The 22,963-nt window shown below is 56.8% G+C and overlaps 1 protein-coding gene across 3 annotated transcripts in view; it reads right to left on the reverse strand.

The window, feature by feature from the left end:
- The window catches only part of BCAS4 (breast carcinoma amplified sequence 4), a 45,043-nt gene continuing 22,080 nt past the window's right edge, over positions 1 to 22,963 (reverse strand). The window contains exons 4-6 of one of the 3 annotated variants that reach the window (XM_040981313.1): positions 19,224 to 19,358; positions 1,116 to 1,254; positions 1 to 75 (exon numbers count right to left, since the gene is read on the reverse strand). In XM_040981313.1, the coding sequence (XP_040837247.1) occupies positions 1,132 to 1,254; positions 19,224 to 19,358 (258 nt within the window). In that variant the 3' untranslated portion in view covers positions 1 to 75; positions 1,116 to 1,131. Of the gene's footprint in view, positions 76 to 950; positions 1,255 to 19,223; positions 19,359 to 22,963 lie in introns of those variants that run through there. The other 2 variants (XM_040981312.1, XM_040981314.1) reach the window with 2 other exon arrangements.

The raw sequence follows: 22,963 nt of genomic DNA on the forward strand, positions 1-22,963 counted from the left end.
TCTGTGATGGACTGCATACTGTGGCCGTGGCTTCTTCCCACAACACTCCCTTCTATCTGGCCCTGAGACTGGTCCCTGGAAGGAGAAAGAAGCTGGGCAGCTGCATGCCTCCTGGGAATTAGTGCCCTTGATTGTGTCTAAAAAACCCACCTTCCACGGAAGCTGGCATCTCCCTGGACAGATACAGCACCAGCACAGCTCCTTGAAGCAGCGCAGCATGGCTGAGAATGCCAGCAGTCTGCAGATACAGGCAGCAGGGGACACCTCCCAGGCATGGCATGCCATCCATGGAGCCAGCCACTCACCAGCCCCAGCTGCTGGATGGGGACATGCCATGAGCAAGGATGCACATGGGGTGCTGCGCCACCTGGTTTGTCCCTGGTGTGGTCACTTCTGGCCTAAAGCCCATGGAGGCCTGGGCCTGGTGCAGACAGAACAGGTGTGTTCAGTTGGTGAAAAGGCCCTGGGGTACCCGTCTGTCACCATGACTCTTCCTCCCCTAGCAGCTGGCAGCAGGGACCTCGGCAGAACAGTGCCAAACCTTCCTGAAATAAGGGGCCCCCATGGATCTTTTCGATCCAAAAACCCATCTTAACATTAGCACAGTCCCACGGCTCCCTGGCTTTTCTACTGCTCTCTTGCCACATCCCAGAACACATTATTTTAGTGGGGGTGGGGGATGGTGGTGGTGTGTGTAATCTCAGAAATATCCCTGCTCACCCCATGCCTATGAGCAATCTGGAGAGCTGGGACAAAGCTGGAAATTCATGTCCAAGTGCAGATTCCAGTAGCCTTGCCCCTTGGCCTGTCCCTCACCACAGGCAGTTTTGTCATGAACAATCAGACACAGAGGGGCCTTTGAGAATCCACCCCCATTGCAAACAGGTTCACCTCCACCTCCTGTGGCTCTCCTTCACCCCTGTGGCTCTCACACCGAGAACATTCATCCATTCACAAGCTCTCAACAGCTTTATTGGTATGAGCCACAGGGTAAACCTGGCTGCCCTTTATGGCCAGGCCAGCCACGCCCCAAACCACCCAAGGGTTCCCACTGCAAGGTAGAGGATGCAAAGAATGAGCACAGGAGCGGATGCATAGGCAGTGCCGGGACCTACAGGCTGACCAGAGAGCTCACGGTGCAGCTGGTGGCGACGTGGCAGGGCGCGGGGCCTCCCTGGCGTCCACGGGAAAATAGTGCTCAGTCCTGTAGAGCGTAGGCAGCTCATAGGTCGGGGGTGCTGACGCGGGCGCTTTCTGGAATGACAAAAACCACGGAGCAGTCAGTGGTCTCAGCCTGCTTGTTCTGGGACCCGGGGACTCGGTGTAGGATTGGCCCCACAATGAGGTGCCCACTATGATGTGAGTGTCCAAGCCAGCCACCCCAGAGGGCTGAGCCCAGGTGTCACCCATCTCCACACCCTCAGGCACTCAAGGGCATCTGGGACAAATCCACAGCAAATGAAGTACGAAAGGCAAAAGGTGGTGCTTGTCCAACTGCAGGTGGCACAATGACAAGTTAACACTCCCAAGTGCTTTATTTGCAACTGGAAATAACTAGCTCTTTGGTAAGCACACATCATCTGATGAAATAGACTTAAGCCACCAATTGTAAGCATGATTTAAGGGACCAGCACAATGGCTCAACTAGCTAATCTTACACCTGCAAGAGCTGGCATCCTATATGGATGCTGGTTTGTGTCCTGGCTGCTCCACTTCCCATCTAATCCCCTGACTGTGGCCTGGGAAAGTAGTGAAGGATAGACCAAAGCATTGGAACCCTGCACTCATGTGGGAGACCTCAAGGAGGCTCCTGGCTTCAGATCAGGCTCAGTTCCGACCATTACGGCCACTCGGGAGTGAGTGAACCAGCAGATAAAGACATTTCTGTCTTGTTCTGTAAATCTGCCTTTCCAATAAAAATAAAATCTTAAAAAAAAAAAAAGAAGAATCCTGCTTGTAACAAACAAATCTTCAACCATGCCTGTTACCAGCTGTTAACAGTCAGTATGCCCAGCTGTGCCTGAAAACGATCAGATGCCTCCAAGAAGACATAGATTCGTGTGAGCGAGCAGGACCTCAACCCAAGAGGCCAGAACTGTCACCAGCACCCCAGCACCATCTCCTGGATCCCCCCGACTTCGGCAGCGCCCAAAGCTTCTGCAAGGAGCCACTCTGGTCTCAAATTACAGGAGTGAGCAGACCATGCAGCTGTGACCCGCTGGAGCCCAGACCCTCTCACTGCCCCCTGTGGTTGCTGGGCAACAGGTAGCAAACCCAGACCCAACGGTGTTGCCTGCATCTGCACCCTGACACTCCAGGATGGGCTTTCCAGCAGCTTCTACCCTGGTCCTTCCCTGACAAGACCCCTCCCTGGGGCTATGAGGCCTAGGGTCTGGCTTCCCATCTCCCAGTTGTGGGCAGGAATGTTCTAAGGCGGGAAATTGGGTAGGCCAAGACTAGAAACCTGACAACACTGGTCAAGAGCCCTGCTCCATCCTCTTGCAAGCCTGAGCCTGGCGGGTCGTCCCCACTCTCCTCCTGGACACCAAGTTCCCAAACACACAGCCTCAGATCAGGCACGCATGTGCTCGCTCTACCTCATGATGGCATGAAAACAGAATTAGCTGGCAACATATGAAGACCAGATTTTTGCTGGAAAAGCAGACTGCCCAGGCCTTCTGGCAAATCAGATGACATACGGCCCTGGGCTAATGCCCTGTGTGGCCCCAGGGGGCCCAGCAGCCAAGGAAAAACTGTCCTCAGACCCATCTGGAATCTACTGTTCTGGCAGATCCCCACTGCCCTCCCACCCGCTCCTGTCCACCCCCAAGCAGCTCCTTTCTGGATGATGAGTCCAAACAGGGTGGAGGGTTAGCGTTTAGTGCAGCCATTAAGTCTTCACTAGGACACCCTTGTCCCATGTTGGCGCACATGGCCCTGCCACCCACACCTGAGGCTTATGGCTTCAGCCTGGCTCAGTCCTGACTGCCAGAGGCATTTTGGGAGTGAACTAGCAGGTGGAAAGTCTCCTCTCTGCTTTTCAAAATAAAAGGGGTGGGGGGGGTGTAGCTCACAACTCACAAATGGCTGGCCCAGCACACGGTAAGGTGAAGGTGAAGCCCCAGGCCCAGTGGGCTTCAGAGCTTCTCTTCAGAAGCTCCCATCAACCTCCACCTGCTCCAAAGACAAGTCCAGCCACCTCACGGCCTTTGCTCATCCAGGGTGGCCTCTCGCCTGTACCCAGGAAGTGTTACATCCTCTCTTATGCCCCAACTCTGCTGGGCAGCCCCAGGTGCACCTCCTGACCCCAGACAGCTCTCAGTTTAAGACAGGGCTGGCACGTACACCCCATAGGAAGGGTCAGGCTGTGCTTACAACCTGCTTGACAAGCCGCATGGTCTGTCGCCACGGTTTGACACTGCCCTGACAACATGTAAATAAAAAAGCATGCTGGGTGCTAATAAAACCTTACAAACACAGGGACAGGCCAGATCTAGAGTTTGCCTCTGCCTTGAATCTGGTTGCCCAGACAGGATAGGCAAGCTCTTCCCTCCACCTGCCACCCCAGCAGGCACCGAGGAGCCAGCCACAGGCTCACCTACCAGGGGTACCGCCTGGGGCCACTAGGTCAGCCGCTCTGGGACAATCACCACAACCCGGGTCTCGGCTCCACCCCCAGAGGAGCTGCAGGTACACGGCAGCCCTACCCAAGATGGAAGCCCTCAGAGCGGGCGCCAACCCCTGGGCAGGGGAGACCCCAGGCTGTTCACGAGTAGCAGCTTAGGTGTCCACCCTCCACCTCTCAGTGCCCAGGCAGCTTGGGAGCAGCCAAGGTGTACTCTAACCTTTGCTGCACCCCTTTGGGGTAGAGATTTCCCATCCCTCCGAGCCTCACTTTGCTACTCTGCAGAATGGGGACCACACCCTCAACGCCATCTAGCCCTGCCCGGAGCACTGCAGTGATGCCAGAAGGGCCTCAGCCACCCAGGGACCATGAGGACAAAGATGGCAAAACAGCTGCCAGCAACCTCACGTGCCCCGACTACTTCCTGGAGAAACCTCATCAGCTCTGCTCCCAGTGCAGGACTTCCTGTCACGAGAAGCGAAAATGCAAAACTCTATTTGGATAAATGACTGCAGCTGGGTCTCCCCACAGTGGCCAGTTGTGACCCTTCCTTCTCACCATCACATCCCATAACTGTGAGTCACCCCAGACTGTGCAGAGAACAGAGGAGCAAAGTTGGGACTCGGCCCAGGTTGCCGAGATCGGGTAGTGAGAGGAGCGACTGCCAGATGCAGCACAGAGGACCCCACGTGCGGTGGGGGCTGCACTCAGCCACTCGCTCCCAAGAACTGCCATGTGAGAGGGTAGGGAGCAACCGTGTGCTGCAGACACCTGGCAAGCACCACTGTGGCCAGGTGCTCCCGGGTGCTGACCTCAGCAATACACCTTTGCAGCCACAGATGACAGAGATGTGTCTTTGGGTCTTCCTCAGCCAACACATGTCTCCAGTGGAACCAAGAGAAAAGTGTCAGATAAGCCCACCATCCTGGGCCCATGGCAGTGCAGCAGCAGCACGGAGCTGCTCACATAGCTGGCAGCCTGCACCCGTGCATTCCTCTGTGCTGCTCACCCCACTTCCAGGCCAGCTCCCTGTAAAGAGCCATGGACATGAAAACAAGACAGTGTCAGGAAAATACATGGCCCAGCAGGCTGGAGTGCCTGGCTCCTGGCTGTGGCCTCGCCCAGCTCTGGCTGTCGTGGCCATCTGGCGGTGGGCGAGGGGGATGAACCAGTGGATGGAAACTATTTCCCCTCCCCTGGTGCATTTTAAAGATAGTCATCTTTTTTTTTTTTTAAAAAGGGGGGGGTGCATCAAAAAATCAGGAAGTCAGAGACCGTGCCACAGAGACAAGCGGCCAAGGACACTTGAGCCTGAGAGCCTGACACTGACCAGGTCTTCCTGGGACACAGGGAAACGGCCCTGAGGCATCCGGTTCATCACAGTGTCTTGACCTTGGCTCCTGGGCTGTGACCAGGAGCCCTGGCAACATGTCACCAATGACAGTGGGTGAGGAATGCCCAGGGACTCTTATCACCATGGCAACTTCCTCTCCTTGATGTGCTAAAAGCTAATTCTAAGCAGCGCGGTGAGCAGGACACGGCCCAGCTACAAGCTCCGACCTGCTCCCCACACCCTGCAGGCGTCCAGCACGCTCAGTCTTCCAGCTGCCAAGGGGGCACATGGTCTTGACCCTATTCTGCAAGAGCAGTAATTGCAGCTCAGGGATAGCCTGGTCCTGAGCACCCCCACTGGACAGTAGCAGAGCAGCCTGGCACGGCCCCCAGCAGCCAGCTAGGACACAGCCCTCCAGGAGCCTCCGCTTTCCAGGCGTGGGGCCCTCGGGAGTCTCCCGAATCCCAGACTCTTGACCCCTGGCCAGCACGCAGATACAGACGGAATCAGGAGCTCGCTGCCAAGTGGGGCATTCCAACCAGGAGCGTGTGCCTGCCTCTTTCTCCTGAATCAGAGTGATCTGGCTGCCCAGCTACATTCCTGTGGAGTGCAGCGGGCTGGCAGCACACCCAGGGCATGTGCTGTCTGATTTGCCATGGTCCCCGCCTGGCTGGACTCACTCGGCACAGGCCTGCGGAAGCCGGGACATCCAGGGGAAGGAGCGCCAGGCTCATGGTGGGCAGTGGGACTGCTGGCGGAAAGCGCTTGGCTTCCAGAACCACACTGTGCACCCCCACCAGTGCCAGGATCCCACACAGCTGCTCTTTGAGTTTCAGTCTCCCCTGGAGCTCAGGTGAACCCCAAGATGAGCTGGGACATCCTCTACCAAAGAAGACAGCAGCTTGGAGGACCAGGGTGTGTCATGTGCGCTCAGCCACTCCATGGCAGTGGCCGCGCTGCCCAGAGCCCTGCTACCCCAGACCCGCCCCTTGGCTCTGGCTCAGTACTCTGTCCTCTGGCCATGCCTGGCTGTCCTGCCTGCACTGCCCAAGTCTACTCCACCAGGGTCCCCAACCTTCCAGAACACTCAACAGCTGTGAGCAGAACCCCTCCATTGCTCTGTAAGTGGTCCCTGCATGTCCTATCCTGCCCACAAGGCAGGGCCGGCTGGCTTCGCAGTCCCACTGCTCACATAGTCCCACTGTACAGGCCGATCTAGCCCCAATCTTTGCTGGCCAGGAACCCAGTGAGGTGTGCATGTGCAGATCTGGGGGTCCCCAGGGTGGGCAGCTAATAGCCATGGTAACCCGCCACTGGGATAAGTTGGTGCAGCTCAGCAGGCACTGCTGACCCACGTGGCAGCTCTGGAAGGTTCCTGGATCCCCACAGAGTCTACATTTAGCTGGAGGAGCAGCGTTAACATGGAAACCAGCAGAGGAGGAACCCCCAGAAGTTCTGCCAAGACGCTGGCTCCTAAATTCAAGCGCCCACACAGGGACAGCCAGATGGTGAGTGTCAAGGCACCCGCCAGAATCAGGTCTGCCTGGGGGCACCAGCTGCCCAGCCTCTCTGACCTTGGCAGAGGGACACCCGCTGTCCCAGTGCCTGGCCCTCTCCGCCCCCGACCCTCCTCCTCTGCTAGTGTGCTGACCCTGGAAGAGGCCACACCAACCCCCTGGGCCTCCCTGGGCCTCAGGCCACGCCCCACTCCAGGCTGAGCTGCCTGCATCTGCTCCAGGGCCCCAGCCTAACAGCTGAGAGCAGAACCCTGCCCCCTCGGTCAAGCCGCTGTGTCTGCTGTCCCATACCCCAGCTTGCCCCTTGCTCATCCTCACCAACTGATCTCACCTAGGTGTGTATTTCTATTTTTAAATTTACCCATCATTTACTTGAAAAGCAGAGACAGAGAGAGGCCTCCCATTGGCTAGTACACCTCCAGATATCAGGAACAGCCAGGCCAGGCCAAAGCTCGGAGCAGGAACTTCATCCAGGCCTCCCCTGTGGGGCAGGGTCCCAAGGGACTTGAGCCATCACCTGCTGTGCGTCAGTAGGAAGCTGGAATCTGGTTGGGGTCAGGACTTGAACTCAGGGCCTGGACAGTGGAGTGTGGGGCCCTAAGCGGGTTCTTCACCAGTGCCCCGCAGCCCTACCTCCACAGCACTGCCCCGCAGCCCTACTTCCACATCTATTTTTAGCTGAGGAGGAGCTGCAGGGCAGGAATGTCCATCTGCACAAGTGTCACAAACTGCACTGTTTCGTGCGGGTCAGTGACCCCTGCAGCCCCGCTGCTTTGTGTGACTGATGCCCCCTCCCCACACCCTACCCTCTGTCTTGTCTCACCAAGCCAAACCCGTCTGCCCAAACCAGAATCCCGTGGGTCTCCCTCTCCTCCCCCCACCTGCTCCCCAGCCTGTTTTTCACTCCACCTGCTAATTCTTCCCCAACTTATTTCCTGAAGAAGTGCCATTCGCCTTTTAAAAATAGATTCTAAGCTTCCCTACAAATAATTGGAGGGCTGGCTCTATGGTACAGTGGGTTAGCTGCTGGCTGCAGATGCGTGCCAGTTCAAGACCTGGCTGCCGCGAGCTCCACTTCCAGTCCAGCTCTCTGTGAATGTGCCTGGGAAAGCAGCAACAGCTGAGCCCAAGTGCCCGCGTCCCTGCACCCACACCGGAGACCCGGAAAGATGTCGGACTCTCGCTTCAGCCTGGCCCTACCATTTGGGAGTGAACCAAAAAATGAACGGTCTCTCTTCCTCTTTCTCCCTCTACCTGTCACTTTGTTTTTCAAATGCATAAATATACAATCATGAATAAATCTTTTTAGAAAAGTTTACATAGGAAACTAAGGACAAGCTAGGCAGTGAGCATCCCTGAGTGGGATCCTGGCGAGGGAAAGGCCACTCACAGAAGGTTCCATGGACAAGATCAGAACCTGGAATAGGGTGAGTAAGCAGCCGAGAAAACCACGGGGCAAAGGACATGGGCAGGAGTGGAAACACCAGCAGGTGCTCCTGGTGGAGTCAGAGGACAGGGCAGCGCAGGGGTAACTGCTCCCAGCCCAAGCCACAGGGCAGCCAGCTGTGCCTAATGGCCCTGCTCAGCCAGCAACCTCCCTAGGGAGACAGCCTTGAGCCCAGATAAGGTCAAGGTCCAGCCCCCAGATTAGAGTCCCTGCAGTCTGGCTGAGGCCCAGCCCCTGGCTACTGTCACATTAGAGTTGCCACGTTCTCCCCTGGACATAAGACCAGGAGAACATGGTGGTGATCGGTTCCCAGCAGACACAGCAGCCATCTGCCAGGCTCCACAAAGACCAGTCTGCAGCTGCTGTTAACCTTTAAAACACACCATCCCCCAGGACGGACAGGTGCTGGGCCTCCTCCTCCGGGCTCTGGCCTGGCCTGCCAGGGTTACCCTGGAGCAGAGGCCACCTCCTGCTGCTGCAGTGACCAGGCCCCTCCTCCTGCATCAAGGCCTCTGCCCAACCCACCCCCTCCCTCAGAAGCGGGCGCCTGCCAGCATGGTCCAGCCCTGGCCTCCTCCCTGACTCCAGAAAGTTGGCTGCCATTGCCTGGGGCCCTAGGGAACCCTGTGGCCTGATCAAAGAATTCTCTTCATCTGGCCCTGAGGAGTGAAAAAGGGGGGCCCTCAAGGTCCAGGGGATAAGGAGGGGAGCAAACATAAGAGGCAGAGACAATGAGTGGCTGAAAGTCACTCATGACAGCAGGACACCAGGAGAGGGTGGGAAGAACGAGAAGCATGGGGGAAGAGGTGGCGAGAACACGGGACACACCGAGGCAGTGGGAGAGAAAACGCGGGATGCGGCCCTGATGAGGCAGTAGACTGCTGCATGTGGGGGGCTAGGGGAGCTGCTCTGCAGTCAAAGCCTTTCCAAGCCAAGGGTGACCAAGCCACCATGCCTGGCAAGGACACAGAACAGCCGTGTGCCCACTGCCTGTGCCCCTCTGCTCCAGCACAATCCTGAAGCACAAAAGAACAGGTATCCCAACACATGGTGGGCAGGGTGTTGAGGGGTAAGGGGACAGAGTCAAGCTGCTGCTGCCCCAATAAAGCACCTGTGACTGACTCCAGCCTCTGCCCTGCACCTCCTCCCTGTCCCTCTCCCTGCACCTGGGAGGCAGCAGATGGTGGCACATGAGCTTAGGTCCCTGCCACTCATGTGGGAGACTCGGATGGTGTTCCTGGCTCCTGGTTTCAGCCTGGCCCAGCCCCAACTATTGCAGGCATTTGGGGAGTCAACCATCAGATGGAAGACCTCTCTCTCCTCATTGTCCATTCCTCCCCCACTCTGCCTACCTAACAGAGTTCTTCAAATAAACAAAAAGTGCAAGGGACAGCTTGGCAGACAGGCCAGGCTGCTGAGCAGACTCCAGGGGGCCTTGGGGTGACCTCCACTTTCTCGGTGTCCTCGGGAGGGACTTGGGCCACCTCTAGCCAAGCCACTGGCCTCAGCATGGTGCCTGCCCCCACCCCACGGCTATAGGCCAGGAAAGAGGCATCCTGAGCGCCATTTCCAACCCCCTACCTGGTTCCTCAGCAGGCACCTGCAGCAGGGTGCTGTATGCTGTACCCCACAGACCTGTACCTGCTGCAGTGGGGGGTGCCTCCCAGGGCCACCTCATTCAGCACAGGTGATTCTTCCAGCCTGAATCTACAATGGATTCACAGAGTAGCTTGGTTGAATCTCTTGGGAGTTATGTCAAGTAAGAAAAGCCAATCCCCAAAGGTTACAGCCTGTCTGGTTCCATTTATAGCGCATTTCTGAAATGGCAAACCTCTGGAAAGGGAGGCAAGGTGAGTGGTTGTTGGGGGTGTTGCTGCAGAATCCCAGCAGAACAGGACTAAGGCAAAAGCTCGGTGCCACAGAACCACACAGAACTGACACAGCGGCTCATCACACTCTGATGAGTCCCGCCAGCCAGGCCAAGCGAGACTGGCATGGCAGATGCCCAGTGATGCCCCACGTGGCCACACCCCAAGCCCCTCTGCCAGGCTCCTTCTCACAACTGCACGCAACACTGCATCTCAGTCACAGGTGTTACCATGTCCCCCAGCCTCCCCTCCATCAGGGCAGGGTGGCTGCAGCCTCCTGACCCATAAGAAGATGCATAGGTGGCTTGCAGAGCCTCCTGGGTGTGTCTGCACACTGCCCCTAACCCTTGCTGCTGCAGACACCCGGGCAGCCCCTCCTCTCCCAGGCACCAGTCTCCCCAGCCCCACCTTCCCAGAGAGGCAGAACCCTGACCAGCACCTCTCCCCAGACACAGCTCCAGGCCCACTCTGCTAGGGTGGGCACATCTGTGTCAGCCTGGGCTGTCAGCTCTGGCACAGCTGGGGTTTAAAAGATGAAAAATTCGCTGGAAGGAGCTGGAAACCTGGCACATGGCCAGGGGGCAGGGGAGGCAGCTTGGGGCTCCCTTTGGGAACATCGAAGGGGAATGAGGCCAGGGTCAGGGATGCTAGGGCAGGGTGTAGGGGTCTCCAGACCTTAGGTGGAAAATGAGAGCAGCCCAGATGCTGTAGGCCCAGCTGGCTGCCTGCCACCTCCCCCACCACAGATGCTCTCAGTAGAACCGGATAAAGGGGGCTAGGGCTGGCGGGATTGGGAGGTGTGATTCACCCCCTAGGGGTCTCTTGAGGGTCCAGGGTCAAGGCCACTTCCTCCAATGGGGCTCACACCTCCCAGGATGAGGGTGGACATGGAGGCGAGGGTCATAGAGGATCCAGACCCGCATTTTGATAGCATGCATGGAGGGCAGTCCCCTCCCAGCTTAGGAAATGATGCGACCACATGTCAGCGGTCTCCTCCTCAGCTCTGTGACCTTGGCAAAGTTCCTGACCTCTTGGGGCCTCCATTTCCTCTCTACAAAGCAGAACTAGTGAGAATTCTCACCTCAGAGGGTGCCATGCCACATAGCTGCGGAGGGCTGAGGAAACAGTTGGTGTCCATAATGCCTGCTCACTTCATTGTACTGTAGCCCTTGCTTTAACATCCTTCTGAGATGCCACCATTAGTGCCCACTCAGCCCAAGTGTATGAGCTCATAACACTGCATTTTCCACACTCAACACACTCCAGTTCTAAACAAGCGTTTGGTTCTGGAATGTCATTCTCCATTTATTCACGAGGAGCTACAAAAACTGAAGTCCCAGCTGGCACAAGGCACGGTTCACCTGCCACTCTGCGGGTTTGGTTCTCAGGGGTGCCTCATCAACCACCTGCAGGCCCCTCAGCCCGTCCTGTCCCCTGTAGGCATACGGGGTGAGGGGCACTGCGTGAGGCCCTGGGGCCAAAGAGCTGTCAGCGAGAGGGGAAGCAGGGGCCGATGCCTGAGCTCTCCCTCCAGGGCACAGGGACACCCCACATAGGGGCTCTCTCTGTTTAAATCCAGCGGGGTTCCCCAGTTAGCTATCAGAACTACCCAGGCAGCAGCCACTTTGGCCTTGACTTGAGGACCTGGCCAGGTCACAAGGTATGACAGTGTCACCTGGAATGGGCTCCTGGACACACACAATTTCACTGCTTAATGAGATATGATTTATTTTCGCAGCACAAAGGTGACCACAAGCAAAGTCAAGTTCAAGGGTCCCAGGTTTATAGGGCACCAAAGCAGTCAATTTCTCCAGACAATTCCGGCTACAGGCATCAGGCAGGGGTCCGCAGTAACAATGAACTCGGAGCTACTTCTCCCAGGGTAGGGGTGGGGTCACAGCGGTTCCTTCTCTGGCCAGCCCAAGCTCATGGCCCTGAGTACCTGTGTCTCCATGGTCCTGTCCTGGCCCACTCTCTGCATCTCCTCTGCCCTCATAAGCGCTGACTGTGCCATCCACAGTGGGTGAGGGGCATTTGCTGCCTCAGTTTCCTCCTCTGGGCAGACCTGGAGCCTCAGCAGGGCTGGGCTTCATTACTCCTGCATGGTGACAACTGCCACCTGCCAAGTATGCACCATACCCTTAGCAAGGTACACTCTCCACTGGGGAGAGGGCAGCATGAACGTCCTGCCCACGTGCTGCCCAGCCAGGCCATGGCAGAAGGGTCAGAGCCCTGATATGGAAGAGGTGGGACCCAGAAGGAGTCGCAAGGTGGATGTGGCTGACCGCATGGCCAGCTTCACCCAGGACATGTCCCACACAAGGGCTCCACCAGCTGCCACCTTGACCAGGCTGGTGGCCTAGGCAGTGCTACAGCGCTCAGGGGCATGGGCTATAGAACTAGCAGCTGGGGTCATTTTGCCTGCTGTGGCTTCTCCTCTTCTCCACCCCACAGACAGTGGGCAAATGGCCTAGTGTCCTTTGGCCTGGCTGCTGTTCTGTTAAAGGTCCCCGAAGAGCAGGCTGACTGGTTACTCCAGGAACTGACTAAACGAGTAAGGACACTGGTGCAGAGAGTTCAACTCTACACCTGTGTGGCTAAAGACTCCTTCCGGTCTGGGGCCTCAGCATCTGGAATGGTGTCCACAGCAAACAATTGTTCTAGGAGTCACCAAAAAGCAGCAACCATGCCCATGCCAATCCTTGGCTCAATCCCCTAGGGAAAGAGAACTGCAAACCCACTTCACAGAGGAGAAAAGTCGAGACTCGTTGCAAGGTAAAGACCGAGGACTCTGGGAGCTCTACACCTAGGTTGTCACAACTTCGCAATGTGCTTTTTCTGGAAACTATCCACACAGATGGAAACAAGGCATGCTTGTCAGCTCCGACATCACCCATGCATCCATGTCAGCAGCTCCTAGCAGGCGAGTCTACTTCGGGGGCCACTTGGCAATTAACGGGTGCTTTGCATGAGTAGAAGCCAGGGATGCAGCTAAACATGCTATGGTGCCTATGGGTCACTGGAGCCCTCCCACACCCCACAGGCACCTGGTCTATGCTCACTGGCTTGGGGGTACAATCATGACGTCAGAATTTCTCTATACAGGGTAGCCAGAGGGTGATGACCTGGCTAGGACAGGGCCGTGGGCAGTTGCATCACCAACAGGTCATACACACATGTGGCACTGAGGGCACATAGGAGCTTCATCCATGTTCTTGCTCAACACCAGGAAGAGGTACTAAGCTACTAAGATCTGAGCTAGCTTCACCCCTGCCCTAGGGGATGGCCCCACTCCAGCCAGTTGTCTCAGGGAGAGACCCTGCTCACTGGCCCAGCTCATGTCCAGGGTTCTGCGGTTCTTCCTGGCCACTTCACTTGGCCACAGCCCTGCCTGAGCTGCCAGGGGTACAGGGAGGACAAGGCTGGGTAGGGTGTGGTGCTCGGCGAGCGCTGCTGTTTGCTTACTCAGCAACCAGGTCTGGAAGCCCTGTCCATTCTGTGACCCACTCCCTAATTAGCCCCTTTGCCCACCTCCATCAGCAAGCAGGTGCTGCGCTGGCACAGGTAGGAACCCAACGAGGGGAGGTCTGTGAGCTGCTCAGTTTGGTGTGGATTTCATGGGAAAAGCTGCACAAAGTCGACCTCTCTCTGAGGTACTGGACCCTCTGGGCCTTCTGCTCAACCTCCAAGGAATACTGCTGTTTCAACTCCTGGGACATGTAGAAAAGGGGGCTCTGGAAGGAAAGGGGCCAGCCCTCAGCTTAGAGAATGTCACATTCTCTGAGCCTCCACCTCCTCACCTATAAGGTAGGGGACACAAACAGCCCCCACCCGGGTCACAGCTGGGCCACACTAGGCCAGGTGTTTTCCTCTGCCACATTAGAGAAGTTGGGACACTCTGGCTGCTGGCACTGCAATCACCATGGTGACAGCTACCACTGGGTCATGGGTCACAGGGGAGACACAGTCCCTTCCCTTGAGAGACTGGCAGTCTAGGGAAGCGACAGGTGATGGTCAGATGACATCCCAGCTAGGAGATGGACCAGGGTGCAGAGAGCCCAGAGGGTCATTGCTGCCTGGGGAAAGCCTGCATAGCTTCCCAGAGGTGGTACTAGACGGCCCTTGCAGGACATGGGGCAGAAAGGGGAATCTGGGCATGGAGGCCAATATGTGCCAAGGTCACCAGGTATGTCCCAACAACCAGAAGTTGAGGTACTTTCAAGTGGTCTTCAAACAGCACCTCCATTAAATTTCTTATTCTGCAAGGGCTCTGCCTCCCTTCTCAACCTCAAAAGCTCAACACAGATGCAACGTCTCAGAAGTACCAGCGCATCCTCGCCCTGCTTAGCAGGAGCCCTCAGCCCTCCCTGGCATGGCAGCTGCCAAGCATCTCCAGAGGGAGTGGAGCCCAGGCACTGGGCAGCCCCTGGGGCATTGCACGGCCCCCAGGCATACAGCAGTCCCTGGGCAGGTGAACAACCCCAAGACTCAAATCTCTCCTTTGTCAACTGGAAGAATGAGAACTGCCCAGGGTTGATGTAGGGAAACTGAGACAAGATGTAATAGGTGCTCAATAAAACCACCCGTAGTGCTGCTGCTGCAGGGATCCCACAGGGACTAGGACCACAAGGAGAGCAGCTGCCCCTCTGTCTCTCTCTGGCCCCCAAACTCCAGACCAGGGGAGAGCTCCGGATGCCACCTGCAGGTGCTGCAGGCCTTCCCCACAGCCAGGTGCTCACTCTGCAAACCAGGAAGGTTTGGATGAACTCTAAGAAGCTGCCCTCTGCCCAGCACAGGAAACTGCTCACATGTGGCCATGTCTCTGCAAGGACAGTGTCACACAATCCCCCCTGCTCTCAGAGAGGAGCAGGCACTGTTGCCACCGCCCCTACCACTTGGGGGTCTCACAGCCACTGTTGCCAGACTTCCCCCTTGTCATCTGCAGGCCAGCGTGCTCTCTCCATCCTGTCCTGCTGGCCTCTAAAGCCAGCCCCTCCACACAGTTTCCCTGCTAGGCCTTGCTGGCTTGGGTGGGGACCTACAGGGGGAGCTGGGCAGCCCTAAGGCCAGGTCAGGCCAGCACCCTCCCCATTGCGGTCACTGCCGGTTCTCACACCAGCCAAAGAGCCTTCCCCGGAAAGCACCACATTCTTTTCCCTTGGAAAAATTCATCAAAATGACACCTCATGAACAAGATGTTTTGGCTCAGCTGAAAACAACAAACAGTGCCTTACAACAAATTAGTGAGACTGCTCCACGCCTCCTGGCATGTGCACAACGGGAGGCTGGCCCGCCTCAGACTCCGGGCAGCCACCTGCTATGACTGTCCAGGCCAAGGGGTCACCTGCTTTGGCCTCTCACAGGTTTCCAAGGCCAGAAGCTGGTGACTCCAGCCCTATGTCTCAGGGCAGGCACTGGGCTGATGCGCCTCCCCCTCAGGCAGGGTCTCTAAGGTGTCCTAAACATGCCCAGAAGCCCAGACGCCACACCTGAGCTCTATTTTTCCTGTGGTTGGACAGAGGCCCTGGAACCCTGTGAGACAAGGCTTTGAAAGGAAGGACAGATAAGCTCTCAGCTGAATTTTCTCAGAATTTGATTATTGTGCAGATTCTCCTACCAGACCCCACAGCTCCCCAAGGGCAGACCCCACAGCTCCCTAAGGGCAGACCCCACAGCTCCCCAAGGGCAGGCCCCACAGCTCTGACAAGCGACAGAGATAAGAAGCCATCTGCCTGTCCACCTGTGTGATCCTGGATAATTTAACCTCTCTATATGCTTCTTTTGTCACCTATAAATTGGGACTAAACTGGCTTCTGCCCCTAGGAGGCTGTGAGGTTCGAGGGGAGGAGGTTGGCAGGGCTGGCTCTGTGCTTCCTCCCACTCCAGCTGCTGAGCACTGGCCTGAGGGCTGAGTCCATCCTGGCCACTCGCTATGCAGGAGCAGGGCTGGTCCCCCATCTCATCACATCCAGCACCCTTAAATCCCACGCCTGGAGCCTTCTCAGAGCTCCCAAATTCCTCTCCTCTGTCACAATTTCTCAGTATTTTGCTTTACTTTCTGAGACAGACAAAGCTGCTAATTGGCTTACTCTCCAAATGCCCCCAACGGCCAGGACTGGGTCAAGCTGAAGCCAGGAGCCAAGAGCCTGGGGTGCCACCCAGAGTCACCCGTGTGGGTGGCATAAGCTTGGCTACTTGTGCCTTCACAGCTGTCTGGGACAAAGAAAGGCCGGTGCCTCCACCGCAGGGCTAACCCCATCCCTCTGCTGCCAGCGCCTTCCCACAGCTTCAGTGCCAGCAGGGCCTAAGCAGCATTGCCTAAGCCCAGTTTCTCCTGACAGTCCTCAAGGTCATGGTGTCCACCCCTGACCGAGGCAAATAGTTAGCTCCTTGGGGCCAAGGCCACTCAGCTCAGAAGCACCCACATCAAGACTGAGCTCCCAGGAAAGCAGGGTGCAATTCTGGCGGGAACATGGGAGGCCACAGTATTCAACATGGAAACCAGTGGGGCCCTCTGTGACACGGCATGAGCGAGAACACGGGCCTTGCGTGTGAAACCACACAGGTTTCTGTGTGGAAACATGAGGTGGGCTGCCGGCTGAGGGGGTCTGGCAAGCAGCTCCACATGCGGTGGGAGACAGGCCGAGCCTTGAGCAAGGGGCCTTGGCAGGACGAGGCTTCCCAGGACACTGCTCCCAAGGCAGCCCTGGAGCCAGGCCACAGCCACTGTCCACACCCAGCCCAGCGCCTGTATGCAAGAGGAGACCCTGGCCCAAGCTTCCCACCATGAGGACAAGGAGGCAAGAGGTAAGGGGGTAGCCAAGGCGAGAACAAACAAGCACTGATTTCTCTCTGCCTTCACCCCACGACCTGCTCCAGCTGATGAGGGGTTCCCATGGCTCCTGGCTCTGGGCATGGTCCTGGGGACATGACAGAAACAGACCCCAGAGAGGGGTGTGACACCCTCCCAGGGACCAAGCAAGGGCCAGCCCACCCCAGGTACCACCAGCTAGCTTTGACCTCTGACGGGTTTCTGGGGCCTGCACACTCAAGCCCAGGCTGTGTGGGTTGGGAAAGCCTTGACCATCCTCCACAGATCAAAGATGGGTTCCCAGAGGAAAGAGCAGGAAAAAAAACTAAAGCTCCTGGCAAAGTGCTGGGAAGGCCTCGGGACCAGGGCTGGGTGTGGCTTTGGCCCTAACACCCCAGCCGCTGGGGTTGATGGCAGCCAAGGATCCTTGGGAGAACTGACATGAGGCACCCTGAGAGAAGGAGAGCCACCACCCCCGTGAGGACTCAGCTCACAGACAGCAGGTGCCATGGTCACACCAGGCACACAGTGAGTAAGTGCCAAGCACCAGCCTGGACCCAGCAGCACAGGTTCCAATCCAAGCACCACCACCACCAGGCACGCTGTGTCCCACTACCCTACCCCCCATGCCTTAGTTTTCCTATCTGTAAAACAGGGACAAGAATCAGAATCAGGGCAAGGGTGGAAGGTAAGGTGCCTGCAAACTTGAACCTAAGAGCAGGGGCAATCATGACTCCCGAAGGGCTCACCAAGTACTACTGTAGCCCAGGAAGCTGCTGGCCCACTCACACACGCCTGTGTGTGCACACTCACCCACGCCTGTCCCCCCCACCCCCTACCTCCAACAGGCCCTTGTGGGGCCAAGATCAACAGCCGGAGTAGCACAATGAGTCACCAACGCGGGCCGGAACGTGCTTCCTGGAACAAGTCAGCACAGGTAGACAGGCCGGGGGCCTCTCGGAGGCTCCACGTGATCCGGTGCCTGCTGCGGGTGCCAGCCTGTCCCTGCCAGGACCTGTACTGGGTGGCATCCCACGGCTACTCATGGGGACCCAGGTTAGGAATCCCGCAGGTAGGGCTCCCAGCACAGGTCTGATTGGCAGGTAGGGACTCCCCGAAGCCCCCGCCAAGCCCCGGGCTGCAGCCATGTCCTCACGGGGACTGCTGCGGCTCAGGGAAGCGGTCAGAAGGGCAGAGGCCCAAGACCCAAAGATGCCCACTATCAGGACCCCTGCCGTGGCCATGGGCAGCCCTGGTCTTCTGCCCCTCCTCGCTCTGGCAGGCTTCAAAATCCATCAAAGAGCAGAGACCAGGCTCCCAGCCACCCAGCAGTGAGGGGATAAAGAAGGAAACGGCTGGCAACCTCATGGTTGTTGAAATTAGAGAAACCAGCTGCCTGCTCATGCACACCTGGGACAGACACACAGGTTGTGGCTCAAGTAACTGGGTCGCTGCTGCTCACATAGGCAACTTGGATTGAGTTCCTGGCTTTGGCTTGGCCCAACCCTAGCCAACGTGGGCATGTGGGGAATGAAAAAGCAGGCAAGAGCTCTTGGTCTATCTCTGTGTCTCAAAAAAATATTTTTTTTTTAATTTAAATACAGAAAGGAAGGTGGAAAGCGTGAACTAGGAGAGGGGAAATCCCAGAAAACTTCTCACAGGATGTGGCATTAATTTGGGCTCTAGCACATCAACAGGAGATCTGAGAAGCCACCGCCTAGTCCTCTCTGGCCTCAGGCCCCTCACTCACCTGCAGGCAAGTGGCAGAGAGCAGCCAAGGAGGTGTGAGCCACAAGGGAGCCAGGCGGTCAGGACCCACCCACATCTAGAGCACCCCATGTCCCAGGGAAAAAACATGTCATCAGTGGACTCCCCAGGCTCCTGACACCCCATTTTCCACCCAGGACTAACACCGCTCCCCACTATACCAACTGCCAAGAAAAGCAAGGATGCCCTGTGCACCACTGCCTGACCTGGTGCCAGCAACGCTAGGGACTCCATCAGGGAGCTGTGGGAGAGCAGAGCAGGCAGCAGGGACCACAGGCACAGAGGCTGAGCTGGGGGCGGGCCAGGCTCCTGCCAACGGCCGGCCAGGGCTCCCAGCCAGCTCTGCTAGCCAGAGCAAATCCTTTGATGTCCCTGGGCCTCAGGCTCCTTGCTGCAAAACGGGGTGATGACAAAAGGGGCCACCCCAAGAGACTACTGTGAACATTCAACGCAGGTACCATCACTTTCAAGGGAACTAAAACAGGCCACTATTCTAGTCACCATGCAGTCACAGCCGGGGCTCAATTCGACCAACATCTGGAGTTGGATAATCAAGCACTTGGCCACGGCCCTGGCCATCGTGCTGAGGTGTGTAAGGACCGGACGGGTGGCAGGCTGTTTCTGTGTTCACTGTGATAACCCCGAGGGACCATAGTCCTTGGGAAAACAGTAGGTGCTCAGTAAGTGTGGGGTAAGTCTGTTGGCGCAGGGTGAAAAGCAAGGCACAGGTGGGGTGGCTGGCCAGGAAGACACACACCACAGCCCTGCCCTTCAGCCCCACTGCTCCCCAGACTGGGGTACGGGGCAGAGCCAGGGAGAGGCCCCTGCTGGGGGAGGGAGGTGCTGGTTACTCACATTCCTGAAAGAGGGGAGCCCCATGGTGCCCAGCCACCTCCGCAGGGCCTGCGGGAAGGCCCCATGGTCCCGCTCTGCCTGCAGCACGTGGGCTTCCAGGAAGGACACGTGGTGCCCCACCATCTTGACGAAGGCCTGCAAGAGACAGAGAGGACATGAGGCCACCCCTGCAAGGGCTGAAGCACAGGCCACAGCCTGCCCCACAGGCGCTCCTGCAGGCCCAGTGAAGCCTCATAGTAAGGATTCCATCCCCCAGGGGTGACCTGGCAGCCCCTGGCTCATGTGTCCTCCTGCTTCCCAATAGGCAGCCACCATCTTTCAGAAGAGGGCAATGAAAGCTCAGAGAGGCTGAGTAACTTGCCCAGGGCCACACAGCCAGGAAGTGGCAGAAGGGACTTCCAGGCACATCATCACAATTCAAAGCTCTCCTTATTGAAAGCAAGAGTTTTTAGAAATTGCCAGATCCACAACATGACGAAGTAAGTTAAGCTTCTGTCTGTGGTGCCAGCATCCCACATGGGTGCTGGTTTGAGTCCCAGCTGCTCCAGTTCTGACCCAACTCCCTGCTAATGCATGTCAGAAAGCAGCACAGAATGGTCCAAGCCCTTGGGCCCCTGCACCCACTTGGGACACTGGAAGAAGCTCTAGGTTCCTGGCTTGAGACCAGCCCAGCTCTGGCTGCTGTGCCCATTTGGAGAGTGAACCAGCAGACAGAAGGGCTCTCTCTTGAGCTCTCTCTAACTTTGCCTTTCCAATCATAAAAAAAAAAAAAAAATTACTTAAAGTTGTCCAAAGGCTCATTTTCCATACTTGCTGACGATCAGAACCCAAAGCCCTGGGGGCCAGGCAGGAAACGGCCGCTCAGCCAGCACTCGGGCAGCCAGCAATGCTGGCTCCAGACCCTGGGGGCTGCCCAGCTCCAGACTGGACCCTGCACATCTGGAATCCAGGTCCTACCACATGCCAGTGTGTGTCTTTGGAAAGCCACTTTCCACAGGCCTCATTTTTAAAATCTGTACTATGGGGATGCCAATGCCCAACATGCTACACAAATGCAGTGCTTAGCACTTAACAGGAACTCATTAGACTGGCCACTATCAGTCACTCAAATTTTATGAAAAAACAAACAAACAACAACAAAAAAAAACCTCCTGCTCTTTTGTTAAAATCAGCGTTCACAATAAATCCATATTAACACAACAGAACCCCATGCAAGCCCAGGGCAATGCTGCAAAGCCACGGGCAGCCCCTGGTGGGTACCTTCTCTCCCCACACTCTGTGCTCTGCGCAGCACAGCTGAGACCACTGCCAGTGGCCACACGGTGCCACCTCAGATGGGTACTACTCAGGAAGCCACCCCACTAGCAATACAACAGATCACTTTCTTGTGTGAAGACCAGAAGGAGGACAGCAGGTGCTGCCACGCCTGAGGAGGCCATCCGTCCAACAGAACCACCCCACCTGTGTCCTGGCCCCGAGGCCACAGCCCTGCACGTGACTTTTGCCTCCTGTGCTCTCCTGCGGCCCCTGGAAAGCACCCTACCTCACTCAACACAGAGCCTTTGTGTTCACTCTCTGGAAGCTTCCAGAAGCCTCCTTGGTTCTCAATGGGGTGGCCAGGCTTGTTTTTCAGACCCCAGGGACAACTGTCTCCTAAGATGCCTCCTCTGCTTGCTGCTCCGTGCACAACTGTGGCACTCCCAGTTCCTTCATCTCCACAGCCTTGCTGCATCCGAGATCCAGCATGGTTCACAGGCCAAGGCCAAGCCCGCCAGGTGGAAGCATTCCATCTAGTGGCTGCATACATGAGAACACAGATGGACAGGTGAATGAGGGAATGAGTGAATGAACGATTCCATCTTTGGCAAAAAGACACAGACTGGACCCAACATGGCGGGATGTACTGTGCTGTGGCTCCTGTGGGCTTGCTGGCAGCGGAAGGGCTGTTAATCTGACATGTGCATGAAGTGGAGGCATGTGCGTGCATGTGTGTTGGAGGCAGCAGCAGGACAAATGTTCTGGGAAACTGCTTGAGACCAGGCCTCAGGCTCCCAAGAACATCAGCCCGGCCTAGCCTGAACATCTGGTTGAGAAAGAAATGAAGGCCTACACTCTCCTTCCTCCGGCCAATTTCAATTTTACACTTGCTGCAAGAAGAACCACATGATGGAAAGTGTCAAGCCACAAGTGGTACATGACCATCACATCTGAAGCAGCCCCCTGATGCCTGCCAGCCTGGGCAGCCCGCCAAGCTGCAGCCAGGAAAGGCCAACACCCAGCCAGACCTACAGACCCCACACTGGGCCAGGCAGCAAGAGGGCAGCCAGCTCAACTTAGTCTCCCTGAGGCTGGGCCAGAATTGGGGAGAATGCACCGATCCACAATCAGCTAGCGGAGGACCCCCAACCCTCCTGTCTGGAGGCACATCTGCAGGTCCTGGGAACTTGACCCCTCCTCCTCTGCCCAAAGTCCCTGGGGTGCTGAGGAGGGGATGTCTAGACGGGAGGCTGACATTGTCCCAGATCTCCCCTTCATACCCTGTTTACTGTGGGTTTAATTCCCTCTCAGCTCTGCTTCACTGGTCTTCTCTGAACCCTGGGCCCTGCCTCGAGGGGGCTGAAGTGAGGGATTGGGTAGGAAGCATCGAGAGTGCCCAGCCCAGGGAAGACTTGGTTCCAGTAGGCTGTGTTAGCAGGGCGGATGGCTGGCTTGGCTTGGGCCTGGAGGTTGGGGGGGCAGGTAGCCTTCCTGTCTGTGATGTCGTCCCCACTGCCTCACTGTGAGGCCAAGGGAGGGAAACCTGCTCTGCTGGCGGGGCTTGAGGGTGGGGCTCATGGGAGCTGACAGCAGTCTAAATGGGGGAGGTGGGTAAAGGGCTATAGAGGAAGAAGGAGGGGGTGGAGTTTGGCAAAGTGGTTAAGTGGTCCATATCCCACACCAAAGTGCCTACTTTGATTCCCTACTCCCATGCTTCACTATCTTCCTGCTGACACACCTGGGAGGTAGCAAGGGATGACTCAAGTACTTGGTCCCTAACTTCCACTCGGGAGACCCAGACTGAGTTCCTGGCTCCTGATTTCACCGCAGCTCTTTGGGCACTTAGAGAGTAAACCTCCAAGTACAAGATCTTTCTCTCCACCTCCTCCACATCGCCACGTGATATACAGTGCAGACCTGGGACTGTGCCAGTCAGAAGGCCACCAGCAGGCGCAGGCCTGTGGACTCGGCAGTGAGCTCAGTAAGCCCCTTTTCTAGATTGTCACCCAAACTCAGAGATTTCATTGTATGAACACAAACTGGATGGACCTGAGAGGTCACTGGTGGTTTCCCATCCCCCATCTGTCTGTGCCATGGATGCTACTGCAATGCCAGTCCCCTGGGCCCCAGCTGGCGGGTAGACCTGTGCCCATACCTCTGGAGAGCTTCTGCCTCTCTCGCCCACACACAATGACAGCCGTAACCACAGCATGGCCTTGCTGTGCACCTGCAACATCCAGCTGCTGGCCTAATCTCTGGCTTGCTGGAATCTTGTCAAAGCTCTGCCAGAGACAATGTCACTGTCCTGGACTCACAGGACAGGTAAGTCACAAAAGGGCAGTGCCAAGTCCCTGCTGCCTGGCTCTGAAATCCACCTGCTCAGATACAATGCAACATTCCCATTGTGTCCCAAAGTTTCAGTGTATTGAGGTCATAGACCGTAGCAAATCCAAATTATGTAAGCATCCACTCCAAACTTTTTG

This window comes from Ochotona curzoniae, unplaced genomic scaffold (genome assembly GCF_017591425.1).
Source record: "Ochotona curzoniae isolate NIBS_2020 unplaced genomic scaffold, NIBS_Ocur_1.0 contig_3520, whole genome shotgun sequence".
In the NCBI taxonomy this organism is placed as follows: domain Eukaryota; kingdom Metazoa; phylum Chordata; class Mammalia; order Lagomorpha; family Ochotonidae; genus Ochotona; species Ochotona curzoniae.